At 40.0% G+C, this 15640-nt stretch overlaps 1 protein-coding gene across 3 annotated transcripts in view; it reads left to right on the forward strand.

Annotated features, from left to right (window-relative positions):
- Nucleotides 1–15640, forward strand: part of cemip (cell migration inducing hyaluronidase 1) — a 255839-nt gene that overhangs the window by 146931 nt on the left and 93268 nt on the right. For all 3 annotated transcript variants that reach the window (XM_083918244.1, XM_083918245.1, XM_083918246.1), the window contains exons 7-10: nt 3270–3340; nt 3526–3621; nt 5533–5654; nt 11202–11349. In XM_083918244.1, coding sequence (XP_083774370.1) covers nt 3270–3340; nt 3526–3621; nt 5533–5654; nt 11202–11349 — 437 coding nt within the window. The remainder of the gene's footprint in view (nt 1–3269; nt 3341–3525; nt 3622–5532; nt 5655–11201; nt 11350–15640) is intronic.

Consider the following 15640-nt stretch of genomic DNA (forward strand, 5'->3'; position numbering starts at 1 on the left):
CTGTCTGTTGGTGTTATTGTGAAATATAACGTAAGTTTCTCTAACTAAGGCATCCTAATGACCACCACGTTAACATAATGTAGCTGAGGTAATCAGTGATGGAGGTAAATAAAGTGGCTAAAAGGCTGACTGTGTTAAAACTGGGTACTGAACTTTGATACTTTTACTGAAAAATTCTTTGTCATTCAATACCTGAAAACTAAATCTCATGAGCGTTAGGGAGCCAACAAGCATGCAGCATGCTACCAAGATCTGATAATGCTGCTGATTGGCTGTCAAACAACACATCTTTGTAGAGGCTTGCAGGAAAAACACTGTGTCTGAGCCAGAGACAGGGCTGTGTGTTGTTGTAGCTTTATTTACATAGTTCCTTTCACACATATAAAAATGCAACCCAAAGTGCCTTACATTAAAATAAAATTAAATAAAAAAAAAAACCTTGACATCCCCACTCCCCGCACCCTCATGCATGTAACACACACACACTACGCTGATTGTACCATCATTCACCAAAATATTGTAACTTTGTTTGTTAAAATGTACTGTATAAATTTCGTATTGAAAGTCGAGGTATCAGTATTGAAAAGTGAATGATACCATGCCGAACTGTTGCACGCCACTGTCAAATTCTACCCACATTTGGCAGGTGGCCGGGTGCTAATGTCAAGCCCAGGCTGTATCTGCAGAGAGTGTTTAGGGGAAAAAGCTTGTGTGTGTGTGTGTGTGTGTGTGTGTGTGTGTGTGTGTGTGTGTGTGTGTGTGTGTGTGTGTGTGTGTGTGTGTGTGTGTGTGTGTGTGTGTGTGTGTGTGTGTGTGTGTGTGTGTGTGTGTGTGTGTGTGTGTGAGAGGGAGATAAAATGTCAGGAATGCATGGGAAATGGAAACTGAATTATGGCATGTAACAACACCCCTGGAGAAAGTTTCTGATATTAGGGTTATGGGAGTGGATAAAAATGTGTAGACTTGTACACTGACACATTCCTCAAACAAGACTCAACTGTGCTCTTGTTTTTCATAAAAAAAACAACTGGTGGATAGGCAACTTTGCATAGTAAACCACAAGCTGGTATGGATGTGCTTTGTTTTTCACAGTGCTACGACAATGACCTTGTTGTGGGCTGAAAGAAGATGCTGGTGAGTCTTGGCAATGGAGGCCCTGTGGTTAGCTTCCAAGCTAGGCGGTCTCCTGAAACTTAATGCTTCTGAGGAGAAACACTGAGAGGGATTCATAACATCATGAGGACAGAGCACAAGTTAAATTTTCATTTCCCAATTTTCACTTGGCTCCGTGGTTGTGGATGCTGTAGAGGACAGAGTAAACGGATGGGAGCGATGGTGGGGCGGCAGAGGGATTCCTGCCTAATGACTCTTGTCGCCTTGTCTCCACACTGTTGCCAAACAGGCAAACACTGGTGTCATTTGGAGAGAGAGGCTGTGTAATATGTGGCGCACCCAGAGACATTTTAATAAGCTGGAATTTATGAGATGGTGTATATTCCCAGTTATGTAATTTGCATATGTTTACTGCAGCTACCACAGTGGGGTTGGTGGCAACAGAAAAATACAGCACACACCTCAGCAAGAAATGGATTTAAACTCATGTGGAGAACTAATACAGATGTGGTTTTCAGTTGTTTTTGTAGCCTGACACACCAGAACCATCTGAGAAGCCATCATTGGCTGTTTGAAAAGGGGGCAGGCCTTTTTCAAAATGTACCTGACAGATGATTGGCTGAACCGTCTGTTCATCACTGTCATATGATGGAGTAGGAGAGCCAGTCTGGAGAAGAGTGGATGATCTTTTTACATCTAGAAAAGCTTGCATGGCAAGTCATAGCAGTGTGAGCAGATGAACAGTGTTTGTTCATTTATGTTGTTCTATCGGAGCAGAGTGTCGGCTTCAGTGAATATGATCAAACAAATGTTGCCGACTGGGACTTTAAGCTGTGTCTTGACCGCAGCCAACATTTCGATCATGTCACGTTTGCAGGCTGACACTTTTTATCCGCCAATGAAGCAAAGGTCTAAAGGTTCCAACTGGCCTGCATTTTCAAAGCATCCAGCAGCAGGGCTGACAATGACAGATGGTGAAATTGTCAGTAAATATAGGGTACAGTTTGCCCATAAATAAAGACTGCAGCTCCTCAGTGTACTCGTGTCCCACCTCCCAGCTGCTGGGCTCCACCCACAGCCTTTTTATTGAGGATCAACCATACCAGCATGTACGCACATATTGTTGGTAAAATAGATAGTGTAAATAAACGCTTTGGGCCGCTTTAACGACAGTGAGACGCAGCTGAGACACGAGTCTGACGGAGCTGCTGCAGAAACAGGAATTCATTATCTGTTGCGTGAGAGGGGTGTTAATGCCCTGTAGGTTATCAAGGAAAAATGGCAAACATTTGCTTCACAAATTTGACGATATGCTGCTTTTCTCTGTTTAATTGTAAATTGAAATGTTTGTGTTTTGGCCAGTTGTTTTGGAAAAAAAGCAGAAAGAACTTGTCAGACATCACATGGATTCTGGGGAAATGTGATGGGTGCTTTAGACTATGAAGTTAGTGGTGGTGCGCACATCCACAAAAACCTCAGAGGAATAATAATCATGTGTGTTTCACTATTCTCTGACACTTTAGACACCACGCATGTTTAATTGAATAGAAATAAACAGATTAATTGTGGAAGTAATTGTTAGTTGCAGCCCAAGTTATGATATTAAACATATATATTTGAGATGCTTGTCTTATTTTGTTATTTAACAATACAATGTTCAAGTTAAAAATGTCATGTGTGATGCACAGTAAAATGAGGCTGAATATTGTATTTTAAAATAGGGGACCAATAGATTGTTTGGCTATATTGTCTCATCACTGACACCATATTTTTTCCAAAATTGCAGGTCTCCATCTCCCCATTAACAATGTCAAACCTCTCTTGACTGTTCAATGCCTGGATACTTCCCCATGTTCTTTATTAGAAATATAATGCCACCATCTGTGTGTTCTGACAAGTGTCATGTCGTGTGTGTGTGTGTGTGTGTGTGTGTGTGTGTGTGTGTGTGTGTGTGTGTGTGTGTGTGTGTGTGTGTGTGTGTGTGTGTGTGTGTGTGTGTGTGTGCTTCCAGTTCTGTCTTCATGTCACACTCTCTTTCTCTGTCTTCCTATCTCTTTTTTGTCCTCTCTCTTTTCTTCTCCTGCCTTTCCTACCTCACCTCTCCTCTCCTCTATCCAATCTCTTTTGTTCATATCTCATATCTTTTTTTTCGACAGTCATCCCTGGACCTTTATAGTGACAAAAGGAGACACTACTTCTGTTGTGGAGGGTCATGCTGTCTATCAAGGTAGGAATAATTTTTCCATTTTTCCTACAAATCTGATCTTATGTATGTAGTAAAAAATCACATATTGTAAGTGATGTCACCGTGTGTGTGTGTGTCTGTGTGCGTGCTTGTGTGTGTGTGTGTGTATTTGTGTTTGTTTGTGTGTGTGTGTGTGTGTGTGTGTGTGTTTGTGTGTATGTTGTCAGGGACCAAGGCCTCCTCAGAAGCCCGGAGCACTTATGTTTTTCAATCGAGTTATGAGGAGCATTTCACCATCACTACCAGCAGCCAGTGGGTGCAAGGTAACTCTTCTCTCTCTATACACACACACACACACACACACACACACACACACACACACACACACACACACACACACACACACACACACACACACACACACATACACACATACATGCACCAAGACTACACATAGACTGTATAATAGAGAAGGACATAGCCACCGTGATAACTCATTGGTTTGTGGACTACTATTTTGAAGCATTGAGTTTGGCACATTGATGTATTATTAGAGCTGGATGCTGGATTGAAAATGGCGCCTACTCAATGAGAAATGCTTGTTTGGCTTTTGGCTTTACTTCTGTGATATGCAGCCCCACTGAAAATGCACAGAAGAGTTTCTCCTGCTGACCCCACCTGTGAGTTCCCGCTCAGCTCATAGACCTTAAACTTTGGATGAGGTTTTTAAAATGCTTTTCTGGGTTTGAGGACAGTTTTACAAGAACAAAAAAATACATGGGTTAAAAATGCATAGTAGAAAGAGTCATAATTTACAATTGTAGAAGTAGTATTGCGAGTGGTCACTGGAAAAAAATGTCTGCAAGGCTGAGGGGTGGGGCCATATCCAGCAACATTCATGGAATGGTATTTTGACTGTCAACATCTTTTTTTTAGATGTTTTTGCAATTCCAGATATGATCGGATGGAGCTAAGCAGCTAACATAAGTCACCCAATGGACTATTGCCAGCGGGTGAGCGAGGATCTCCGCTCACCCACCTGTACTGTCCAAGCTGCAGTGAAACATAGTTGGTTGAAAATAAGCAGTTTCCCTTACATCACTAGCTAGTTAGGGTTAGTTTTGTTAGCAACGTGCAACCAAATGCTGAAAAATACATTTTTATGTGACCAAAATGTTACAATTAACTGTAAAGAATTGAAGTGACTTTTACACAGACAACACCCAAAAACAAGTTCATGGCTATAACAAAGTGCCATAATTTAGTAAATGAACATGGTGCTGTATTGAAGAAGACTTGAAACTAGAGAGTGAGACATAAACTAATTAGGAAGATGTTTACTGAGGTTTTCTCATTGACCTCTATACAAACAGACTTCTTTTTGGAGCCAGTGTTGTAACCAAGTTCAGACCCGGAAGCTACATCAATTATTTTTCACAGTATATGAAGTCATGACAACACAAAGGTGTCCCCCATTAATTGGGTTTGACTCTCAGGGCCAGTGCTGTATTTAATAATCAGACTACCCAGGCTGGAGTCATAATTTGCGTGGCAGTGTTTGCAAAGTGCATCTCTCTCCTCAAAGGAGTGGATCATGAAAATACTAACCAACATTTCTGTGGTTTTCTTTTAGAGGTTGAGAGGATGATTCCACTGCAGGATCTCAATCACTATAGCAAACAAAACCAAAGCCCAAACTACTTTACTCTCTTTAAATTCTTCCTGAGCTGTAATTGATCAGCTGTGGTGATATCATCACAAAATAATTTTCTCATCAATACGTCTGCCTCGTACCCAGCTGTCTGGCATGCTGCTGTTATTGACCCCTCCTTTACCACGGGTTCAAGGCTGATTCCAATTAGATGCTTCTCATCTCCTATCAGATAGCAGCTATTTTAATGAAATTGCCAGGCTCCAGCATTCAAATATTGATACGTGCACACATGCACACACTGTATGTGTCGAGCATCAGATTGAAATTCAAGCCCAGTCTAATGCACATCCCCCTCTGTGGCAGCCAGAGAACATAATGGGAGGAGAGAGCCCTTCAATTATTCTGCTACAAATGCTCTCTGACAGCCAAAATGGACTACAAGTCAAAGCCTTGATGTAGATTAGTCCAATATCTACCGCTTGGATGTCTGAACTGAGAGCTTTTTTTGTCTCTCTCTATGTGTGTGTGTGTGTGTGTGTGTGTGTGTGTGTGTGTGTGTGTGTGTGTCTGTTTCTCACAGAGGCAGAGTGGACAGAATGGTTTGACAGGGATGATGAAAGGGGATCTGGAGACTGGGAGAAAGTGTCTGACCTGCACAAGGCCTACCCAGACAGACTGTGTAGCAGTCCACTCGACATCCAGGTAAATCTCTTCTTACAAAACCTTACTGATAGCTAATGCAGTCTCCAAGCCAGAGACATGAGAGCTGCTGATGCTGGCATCTGGTTATATCGTATTCTTCTGAAGCAACATGGAAACCCATTAAAGGTTATCGGCAGAGAGCCTGAGGCTCTATCCACATTACTACGTTTTTTTTTGTTTAAAACGGCATTTCAAAACAAACATGATCTCCGTCCACACAAGCACTTCTCCATATTCTCCAACTCCATATCTGAAATGATCAACGCACATATCGTACCTGAAAACACGACCATTGATATACCGTGGGCATGTGTGTGCCGGTGTAAACAGGAAGCAGCTTGTCTTTAGTCTGCGGTTAAAAATACAGAAAATACTTTAGAGGAAGAAAAGCAACAGTAAAAAGTCAGAGCAGAGATGTATTTTCTTGGAGAGACCACGAGGTGGAACTGTTGATGAAAGTAAAACACAAGTATAAGGTGGTTACGGCGGTAGAAAACAGTTGTGTCAAAAGTAAACACGCCGACATTTGAGCAGTACCAGGAGCATTATCCATCACCATAGGAGGTCATGACAAAGAGAAAGGAGTACCACACAGTCAGGACAAAAATCACAAAAGGTACGTCAGCCTACCTTACTGATAAGACTGACTGACGTGAGGGTCTGCGTCATCGTTTCTAAACGTCTCTGTTTCTGCCTGTCCAGACTAAAGAACAACCTGGAGTTTTCAGACTAAAACAGGCTGAACAGTGTTTCCAAACATTTCTGTTTCTGCCTGTCCAGACTAAAGAACAACCTGGAGTTTCCAGACTAAAACAGGCTGAGCAGTGTTTCTAAACGTCTCTGTTTCTGCCTGTCCAGATTAAAGAACAACCTGGAGCTTTCAGACTAAAACAGGCTGAGCACTGTTTCTAAACGTCTCTGTTTCTGCCTGTCCAGACTGAAGAACCACCTTGAGTTTGCAAACTAAAACAGGCTGAGCAGTGTTCCCAAATGTTTCTGTCTGTCCAGACTAAAGAACAACCTGGAGTTTTCAGACTAAAACAGGCTGAGCAGTGTTCCCAAATGTTACTGTCTGTCCAGACTAAAGAACAACCTGGAGTTTTCAAACGTCTCCGTTTCTGTCTGTCCAGACTAAAGAACAACCTGGAGTTTTCAAACGTCTCCGTTTCTGTCTGTCCAGACTAAAGAACAACCTGGAGTTTTCTAACTAAAACAGGCTGAGCAGTGTTTCCAAACGTCTCCGTTTCTGTCTGTCCAGACTAAAGAACAACGTGGAGTTTTCTAACTAAAACAGGCTGAGCAGTGTTTCCAAACGTCTCCGTTTCTGTCTGTCCAGACTAAAGAACAACGTGGAGTTTTCTAACTAAAACAGGCTGAGCAGTGTTTCCAAATGTTTCTGTTTCTGCCTGTCCAGACTGAAGAACAACCTGGAATTTTCAAACTAAAACAGGCTGAGCAGTGTTTCCAAATCTTTCTGTTTCTGCCTGTCCAGACTGAAGAACAACCTGGAATTTTCAAACTAAAACAGGCTAAGCAGTGTTTCCAAATGTCTGTTTCTGCCTGTCCAAACTAAAGAACAACCTGGAGTTTTCAAACTAAAACAGGCTGAGTAGTGTTTCCAAATCATCTCTGTTTTAGAGGCTCAGAAAGTAGTGTGGACGTCAGTCTTGAACGTAGCAAAATATATGTGTATTTAAAACAGAAACAGTTGTGTGGCTGTAGCATGAAACTTTCATATTGTACCAAGGTAATATTCTTCATGCCTGTGTTTTGTTCTAGTTCATAAGCTCACATGTAAAGGAACATAGCAACAGTTTGGGAAAATGAGATTGTCTGTTGTCCTTTTATACTTCAGGCTCATAAAATGTGCTATGAATGTAAAATCTCAAGGCTAATCCAGAGTCAAGACCAACAAGCACAGCCATTTCTTTGCCCAAGGCCAGACACCCGCTAGCGTCCCCGAGGGGATTGATCTTTTCATTTCCTTACCTTGATGATATTTTGTTTGATTCCACTATATTTAACCTCACTCAACTACTAGCCTATGTCATTTCATTAACAACACAGCCTAGCCTGTCAAAGAGCATTTACTGTATATGCACACTTTCTGTTGAATCCAGGTTATAATTATATGAGGGATATGATGTTATCCATATCCATCACTTAGATTACTGATCGTCTGTGCAGACTGACTCCACAAACTGACTTAGCAAATATTTAAGAAAGTTTGCAAAAAACTAAAGTCAACAGCTGTTTAAGATAATGATTAAATAATGAAAGTACTAAGTGTGGGACTGGACAAACACATTGGTGGTATAAATCTGCACTATTTGTTTTTCAATGGCCGACGCTGATATGTAGATGTCAGGGCATCTGGTCGCTTATATATATAATGGCAATATAATGCTGGCTTTTTTGCATCACATAAAATAAAACAATTTAATAAAAATAACATCAACATTTATTTAACACTGTTATTGTCTGCATTATCTCTGTTTAGCTGTAGGCTATAATTTGCAGCATAGTTTTTGAAAATGCAAAGGAAAAGCATAAGACCGTTTTATGGTTAATTGGCCTTGTGAACCAAGGCACCAATACATGCTGATTATCTCAACATGGCATTAAATGGTTATCACTAGTCTGCACATGGAATTTGTTGATAAAACATAGAATACAGAATAACTCAAATGGCAGACTCAAATTAGGGCCATATTTAATATCAAAAATGGGGTTTGATTTCAGGAAAACCTGTAAGTTTATACTCACATCTACACATAGCAATAATGTTGAATTGATGGCGTACCAAGGAGGAGCTGCCACAGGGACGGCAGCCCCAGCTGCTCCTGTGTCCAGTTTTGTTGGGGGTAGAGTGCTGATCGTCAGCACTGAGCCAACCTGCCATTACTGCGCTGCTGGGACATGACATGGCAGCAACCAGTGGATGTGGATCCAGCTGGTAGCATCAACTTTAAAGCAGCAGCTGTTAGCCTTCCATGAAGATGAGCAGGAGTGCCACATCTGCCCACGCCGCCTCCAACACCCATAGAATTAGCATAAAAAATAGCTTCTGCAGGCTCCAGCTGCTCCTTTTAATGGCTGCAGAGCAACAGTATAACTTAATATATAACTTGCTCTATTGCATCTACTTTTCAACATCCTTTAGGTTATCTTGTTTCCTTGATACTTTTTAGTATTTGTGTTGTCTCATTTGAAGATACATTATGTAAAATCTTTATGAAAAAAAAATAGGATTTTAGCTCCATCCCTAACCTCGAACAATACACTTCACCATGAAATATAATGATAAGAATCTTTCAGAAATTGTCTTTGTGTTATAATTGTGTGACTCTATTTTTTACTTTAGACAAAATGCATATTTTCATCTGAAATTCATAATTTGTGAAAAATAATATTTTAGTCATGCCCAAGTTCCCAGGTGAGGCGCTCTAATCATATGCCACGATGGGCTTAGCGGCCAAGCACTCAACTAAAAAAATGAAGGTATGCATAATTTTAGTCCCGACCAAAATGGAGTTATGGGCAGGAGAAGGAGGGTGCACGGCTAAAAAGAGCCGTAGTGAAACACCTCCAGCAGCTTTGTTCCTGTCTCCGTAAAGGTCCAGAGTAAGGCTCCAGCAGAGAAACAACTCTGCTGCTCACACTTAAAAACATTGTGTTTTTTCTGTAGTTTATCTCATGGACACAGTAAAAGGTTTTTCTAGCAAACATGGCCTCCATGAAATTGCTAAATGTTGTTTTAGGCACAGACATATTAATTATCGGAGATGATGGTACGTAATTTACTAACATCGTTGGCAAAGTTAAAAAAAAACTCAATATAGGCTTGTAAATATATGAATAAAAATATATAAACATAATATTTACAGTTATATTCAACATAGTGCTTAAGACAGGGAAGTAAAACTAATTTTACTATTTTATTTAGATGGTATTTTGGCACAGTTTAGTCAGGGCATTGAAATTTTTTAAAAAGCTCACTAAAGAATACAAATATCACTTTGCTTGATTCAAACCGTTAACACAGTATATACTATTTTTATTTCGACTAATTTAAATACATATATAACATATGCCAGCTACGTCTATAGACAACATTTACTCAATTTACTACTACCGAGCCATAGATACCATGGACAGAAAAAAGAAAACGAAAATATCCTACGAACATACTGCTTCGGTCGTTCGAGACAGACTCGCACGTACTTGGGTATGGTCGTCGGGAACGCAAATATTTCTACATCCAGTAAGTTCTCCCGCGTTCACGAGTGGGCAAAAATGGTCCTAAGGGGAGCCTGCGCCACAGATCAGCTTTCCATAGGAAAGCATGGCCACCATTTTAAGGTCCGCTGTCCATTCTTTTTTCTCTGTCCATGGTCATGCCCCAAGGTTTTCACTCTGAGTGAGTCTGCTGAAGGCCAGGGGAAGACTGGGTCTTTCTTCTCTCACTCTGGTTTCTATATTTTTGTTCATATTGTAAGACTGAGAATGTCTCAACCTTCAGTTCTTGTTATCTGAATAATTTCTTAGATGTTATTATGCTGTTTTTTTTAAAAAGATAGTTATTGTAAACAACTTGAAGTGCTGAGTGTTGACTATTGATGTCATATTTGCTAATTCTACACTAAAAACTCAGCCCTGTTACTAAGTTCTGTTACGCATATGAAGTATTTGTCATTTAGAAACCAATAATAAAAAAAATGACCTGCGATTCACCATTACATGTTTTGAGTAGTCAGACGTGTGTTATTACATTAAATAATTTAATAATAATTTAAATACTTTCCCCTTGGGATTATTAGTATTTATGATTCTTATTAGATACAATACCGAAATAATAGAACATATTTGAATGAGCCCCATACTGTCATATATTAAAAAGACTGTTTGCCTAGTTTCCTTCAACAGTATTTGGTTGATTTAATATGTACATTTCTAAATATATACTGTATGAAATTCTACACTTCACACATCTTTATAGTTTCATCTTTACCACTGTAATTGTATCAGTCTTAAGAGTCAGATGAGCAGCTGTCTGACCACTTACTGCATCTCACAGTAGGGCATGGAGATCATTTGCATATGATCTCACTGTATAAAAATAGAATCTATTGTGCATAGAAAAGCACAAACAGTGGATTGATCCAGTACCTTGTCATACTGTACGATTGGAATTATTTATGAAGGTGTGGAAATGAGTGAGCTTTGTGTTAACATGTTGCTAAAATTGATCTTTGCAGGACTCTGACCTGGACTCAAAGTTAATTATCGTGTCCAGACCAATAGAGCCTTAACCTTGAGTACTGTTGGTCTTTATGAAGTTCCTGCTGCTTGCCATCAAAATAAGCCAGACACTAGACAAATACCAGGTGTCAGGTGCAAATCTGTGTATTTCCCAACATCTTTAAATGCTCCTTTGATCTTGAGGAACACTCATCATTGGTGTGTCACAAAATGTGACAATAATGTTGCTGTTATTTGCAAATACTACCCTCCATTCATTTTGTCATTAATCTTTCCCTTGTCCAGGCTGAAACCCATGATGGAATACCAGCCAACAAGACTGGAGATGTGATCCACAAGAATGATAAGGACTATGGCTTTGTCTGCCTCAACAAGGACCAGGCTCATGGCCTCTGCCACAACTACAGGGTTCGCTTCCTCTGTGGAAAACTGGGTACATTCATCAATCACTGTCAATGTCTGTTTGTATCATACATTGTACAGTATATAAAGATGGACGGTGCATCTCCACTTCCTCCCACTGTACAAAAGTGAAGCCACAATATCCTGATGAGGGTGCTGTCATCTTTCTTTTGCATTTGAAGCATCACAACAAGTTAGCACTGCTAATTAAATAGCTGTACCTGCACCATGACTTGCAGTAAGGCCTACTATCTACTAGCATGGTACTGTGTTGAATACTATCTATGCTCTACACCAGAATCGGCATCTAACTGTCTCAACTTGTCCTTGTAGGTGGATTCAATTCCTATGGTGGTGAGACACACAACTGTGGTGTCATTTGCATACTTAATGATGTGGTGTATGGTGGCGCAGTCATGGGGCAGCAGTATGTGCTGTAGTGGGCTCAGCACACAACCCTGGAAAGATGGTGTAGTAGTGGGTGTAGCTTCTGACCGTCCGTATCCTGTTTCTCAGAAAGTCCAAAAAACAGATGCTTTTATTCTCTTTCAAGGAGCCATTCATTTTTAGATATGTACAGTCTCTGATGTGTATGTTTGTGAATGCAGTATGTGTATGAGTATCTGCATGGCATTTTTCTCCATCTTTTTCTAAAAAATAGAAGAATGTAAACCTTGATTACCTGGATTAATGGCCCTCACAAGTATAGCATGGTTAAAGAGCTTAAGCTGATTAAAGTTTGTAGAAAAAATATATACATACAGACACAATCACTCTGTGCTCAACAGAGTGTGTGGTGTGTAGTCTGCTATGGTTGGAATGTATGGAGCCCACATGATGAAAACAGACAGCCAGCTCTGAGTTCACAGGACCTACTGCAACCACACTGACAGATCACAGACCTCTGTCTGGGCTTGCTGCTAGTCTCTGTATTTATGGGTTATGTGGAGAGTATACAGGAGTGTTGCTGTGATCTTTTGACATGGTTGGCACTGGGTCAACCCATTTGCACCACTCTCTAATTACTCCACATCCACTAACAATGTGTCACAGTACAACTGTGCACACTCAATTGTAGGATAACCTCTGTTTCAGTCTGAATTAAGGCATGGAACCAGATAATTTTTATTTTTAGCTAATTATGAAAATAGTTGGCAATTAATTTCATTCATTTAGTTGACAATTAATTGATTAATTATTACCGCTAAGTGTAGGTACTTTAGGTTTAAGTGTTTGAAGTGTGACTATCAAATGAAATATTTGATAAAGACAATTAATAAAGAAAAATTACTAAAAATTAATAACTTTAATTTATTAAAAACTTCACACAGAGAACCTATTAAATGTAGGGCCTTGACTCACGTTTAGATTATGAGATTGAGTATTCTCAATAAACTTATCGTGAATCAAGGAAATATTAGTTATCACCAATAATTATCAAAGATAATAATAAAAATTACTCTAGTTAAACCAGAGTTCCTCAGGGCACCACCGTCATAGACGGAGTGACAACTAATATTAAAGTCTCATTAAATATACTAAACTACTAATTAAGGGTTAAACACCGATAAATGTAATAGTTTAATTAACAAATTAATAAATGCAACAAACAAAATACAATAAACTAACTAAAGCTAACAGCAAATGTGTGTGTTTGTGTGTGTGTGTTTGTGTGTGTGTTTGTGTGTGTGTGTGTGTGTGTGTGTGTGTGTGTGTGTGTGTGTGTGTGTGTGTGTGTGTGTGTGTGAGAGAGAGAGAATAAGACAAAGAGGAGAGGTGGGGGTTTGGACCCCTGCAGAGAAGGTGTCAACATTAAGTTACACAAAAGCCCACAGGCTGGAGATCTCAGTTCTTATTCAGGTTATGACAAAGTTACAATTGTATCTAGCCGTTCTTAAAGTCCTATAACATGTAGTAATGCCCAGTTGGTGATTAGTTACCAGTCCATGAGATGGGAGATAAGTTGCGTTGCTTGTTGCCAGTGGCTGATTCAAGATTCAAGATTCAAGATTCAAGAAGCTTTATTTATCCCGAGGGAAATTATTGTGCAACAGCTTCAATACAAAGGTGGGAAAGGATCAGAGTGACAATAAGCTAACATAATCAAATCAAAATAAAGCTAACATAAAATAAATCAAACAATAACTAAATGTGACAGAGTGCAACAGACATTGTGGTTAAACGTAGGTATATACAATACACAACAATACGCACTGTGCATTTTAGCAGCAGATTGAAATAAAATAAGTACAGACTGAATAAGTGATAAGGAGCGGTAATTGAAACAGTGTTAAAAATGTAGCAGCATTTCTGACAGAACTAAGTTACAGTAAAGTGTGGTGAAGTGTAGCAGCCTTTCTTACTGAAGTAAGTTAGTTACAGTAAAGTACAGTGAAGTGTAGCAGCCTTTCTTACTGAAGTAAGTTAGTTACAGTAAAGTACAGTGAAGTGTAGCAGCATTTCTTACTGAAGTAAGTTACAGTAAAGTACAGTGAAGTGTAGCAGCATTTCTTACTGAAGTAAGTTACAGTAAAGTACAGTGAAGTGTAGCAGCCTTTGTTACTGAAGTAAGTTAGTTACAGTAAAGTACAGTGAAGTGTAGCAGCCTTTGTTACTGAAGTAAGTTAGTCACAGTAAAGTACAGTGAAGTGTAGCAGTATTTCTTACTTAAGTAAGTTAGTTACAGTAAACCACAGTAAAGTGTAGCAGCATTCCTTACTGAAGTAAGTGACAGTACAACTAAATAAAGTGATGTAGTGATGATATAAAGTGACAAAGTGACAAAGTGACATTTGCTCAGGACACAGTGGGCCTCATTTATCAATCTTGCGTGAAAACGGCGCAGATCTGAGTGCAGAATTGGTAAGAATTGGAAAGGACCCACGTGTGATTTATGAAACATTCGTATCTGACCAATCTCAGCGTACGAATGAGCGGGTCTTGATAAATGCGGCGGCCGAATTCGATCGTCATTAACATGTTACGCCCTTAAATATTCCTGGTTGGGAGGCCTCGCCCACTGAGGTCAAACATGGAGAGAAGAAACGCTTGTACGAAAAGAAACTTTTCCGACACACAGATCGGCATCCTGACATCCGAGATGGAGCAAAATAAAGATGTGTTTTTTGGCAGTCTTAAGAGTGGAATAAAAGGGCCCCATAAAAACGCTGTATGGAAAAGAAAAACATAGGCAGTCAACCCGAAGCAGCGCTCCACTGTGACCCGAGTGCGCCTGTGCGCACTGTTGGACAGGTGTTGTGCCGTACTCAGCACCCCTGCCGTGAAATGCACCCCCTCGCATTATAGGTGATATTCTGGATCAGAAGGCTGTTGTTTCCACCTATAGGAGTATCTTATATACAGGTAACCCAATTGAAAGCACACACTTTTGAACCTATGAATTGCAAGAAAAGCTGGGATTATATTTAGGAAACGCTAAGTCAAATACAATACTTGCTCAAAAGATCCATTTAATTCATTTTGTAATCATGGCTGCAGTATATTTCCACAGAACATACAAAAAGCTGTTGTTTTGTGTTCGCTATTATCCAAGTTTGTGATTTTAAACTCTTTAAAATAGTTTAAAGACTGTAAGTAACCAATGTTCTGGCCGTTGTGGGTAACCTGTATATAAACTACTCCTATAGGTGGAAACAACAGCCTTCTGATCCAGAATATCACCTATAATGCGAGGGGGTGCATTTCACGGCAGGGGTGCTGAATACGGCACAACACTGGCACTCTTGCTCTGTAGCGGGGTTTGCCAGCGGGGTTATTTGGTAGTCCGTAAGAGAATACCTTTGTCACCTAAAACCATACCAAGATGTTAATCATCTGATACCTTGTTTGATTTAAAATTCAATTTATCGAGGGTAGCCACTTACCGAGGAGATGACTTTGGCTCTGCAGTGCGTCCTGCTGCAGCCACGCGCCAACACATTCATTCATTAATTCAATGTCGGGGTCGCGGGGGGCTGGAGCCGAGCTGTTTTGATATTTAAAAGAATCTTGTGTCCCCCCGGCCACCTGGCCACCACGTTTAAAAGCGATAGCTTGGCATCACAAATCACCTGTACATTTATCGAGTGGTAGTTTTGATGAATGCGTAATCATTCATGGATGGTGCCTTCAGACGCAAATGAGTACAATCAATTGCTCCAACCACAATTTTTTTTTTTTAATTTGTTTTAAGAATCCGTTTTGATCTCTTCTTAATATGTGACTGCTTATGCTTAATGACAGCTGAGGTTTGTTCATTATTTTTAGCAAGATTTTGCTGTGCTGCAGCGCAAATACACAGGCTCAAATGTGCGTACACAACC

The sequence above is a fragment of the Echiichthys vipera genome, assembly GCF_963691815.1.
Source record: "Echiichthys vipera genome assembly, chromosome: 1".
In the NCBI taxonomy this organism is placed as follows: domain Eukaryota; kingdom Metazoa; phylum Chordata; class Actinopteri; order Perciformes; family Trachinidae; genus Echiichthys; species Echiichthys vipera.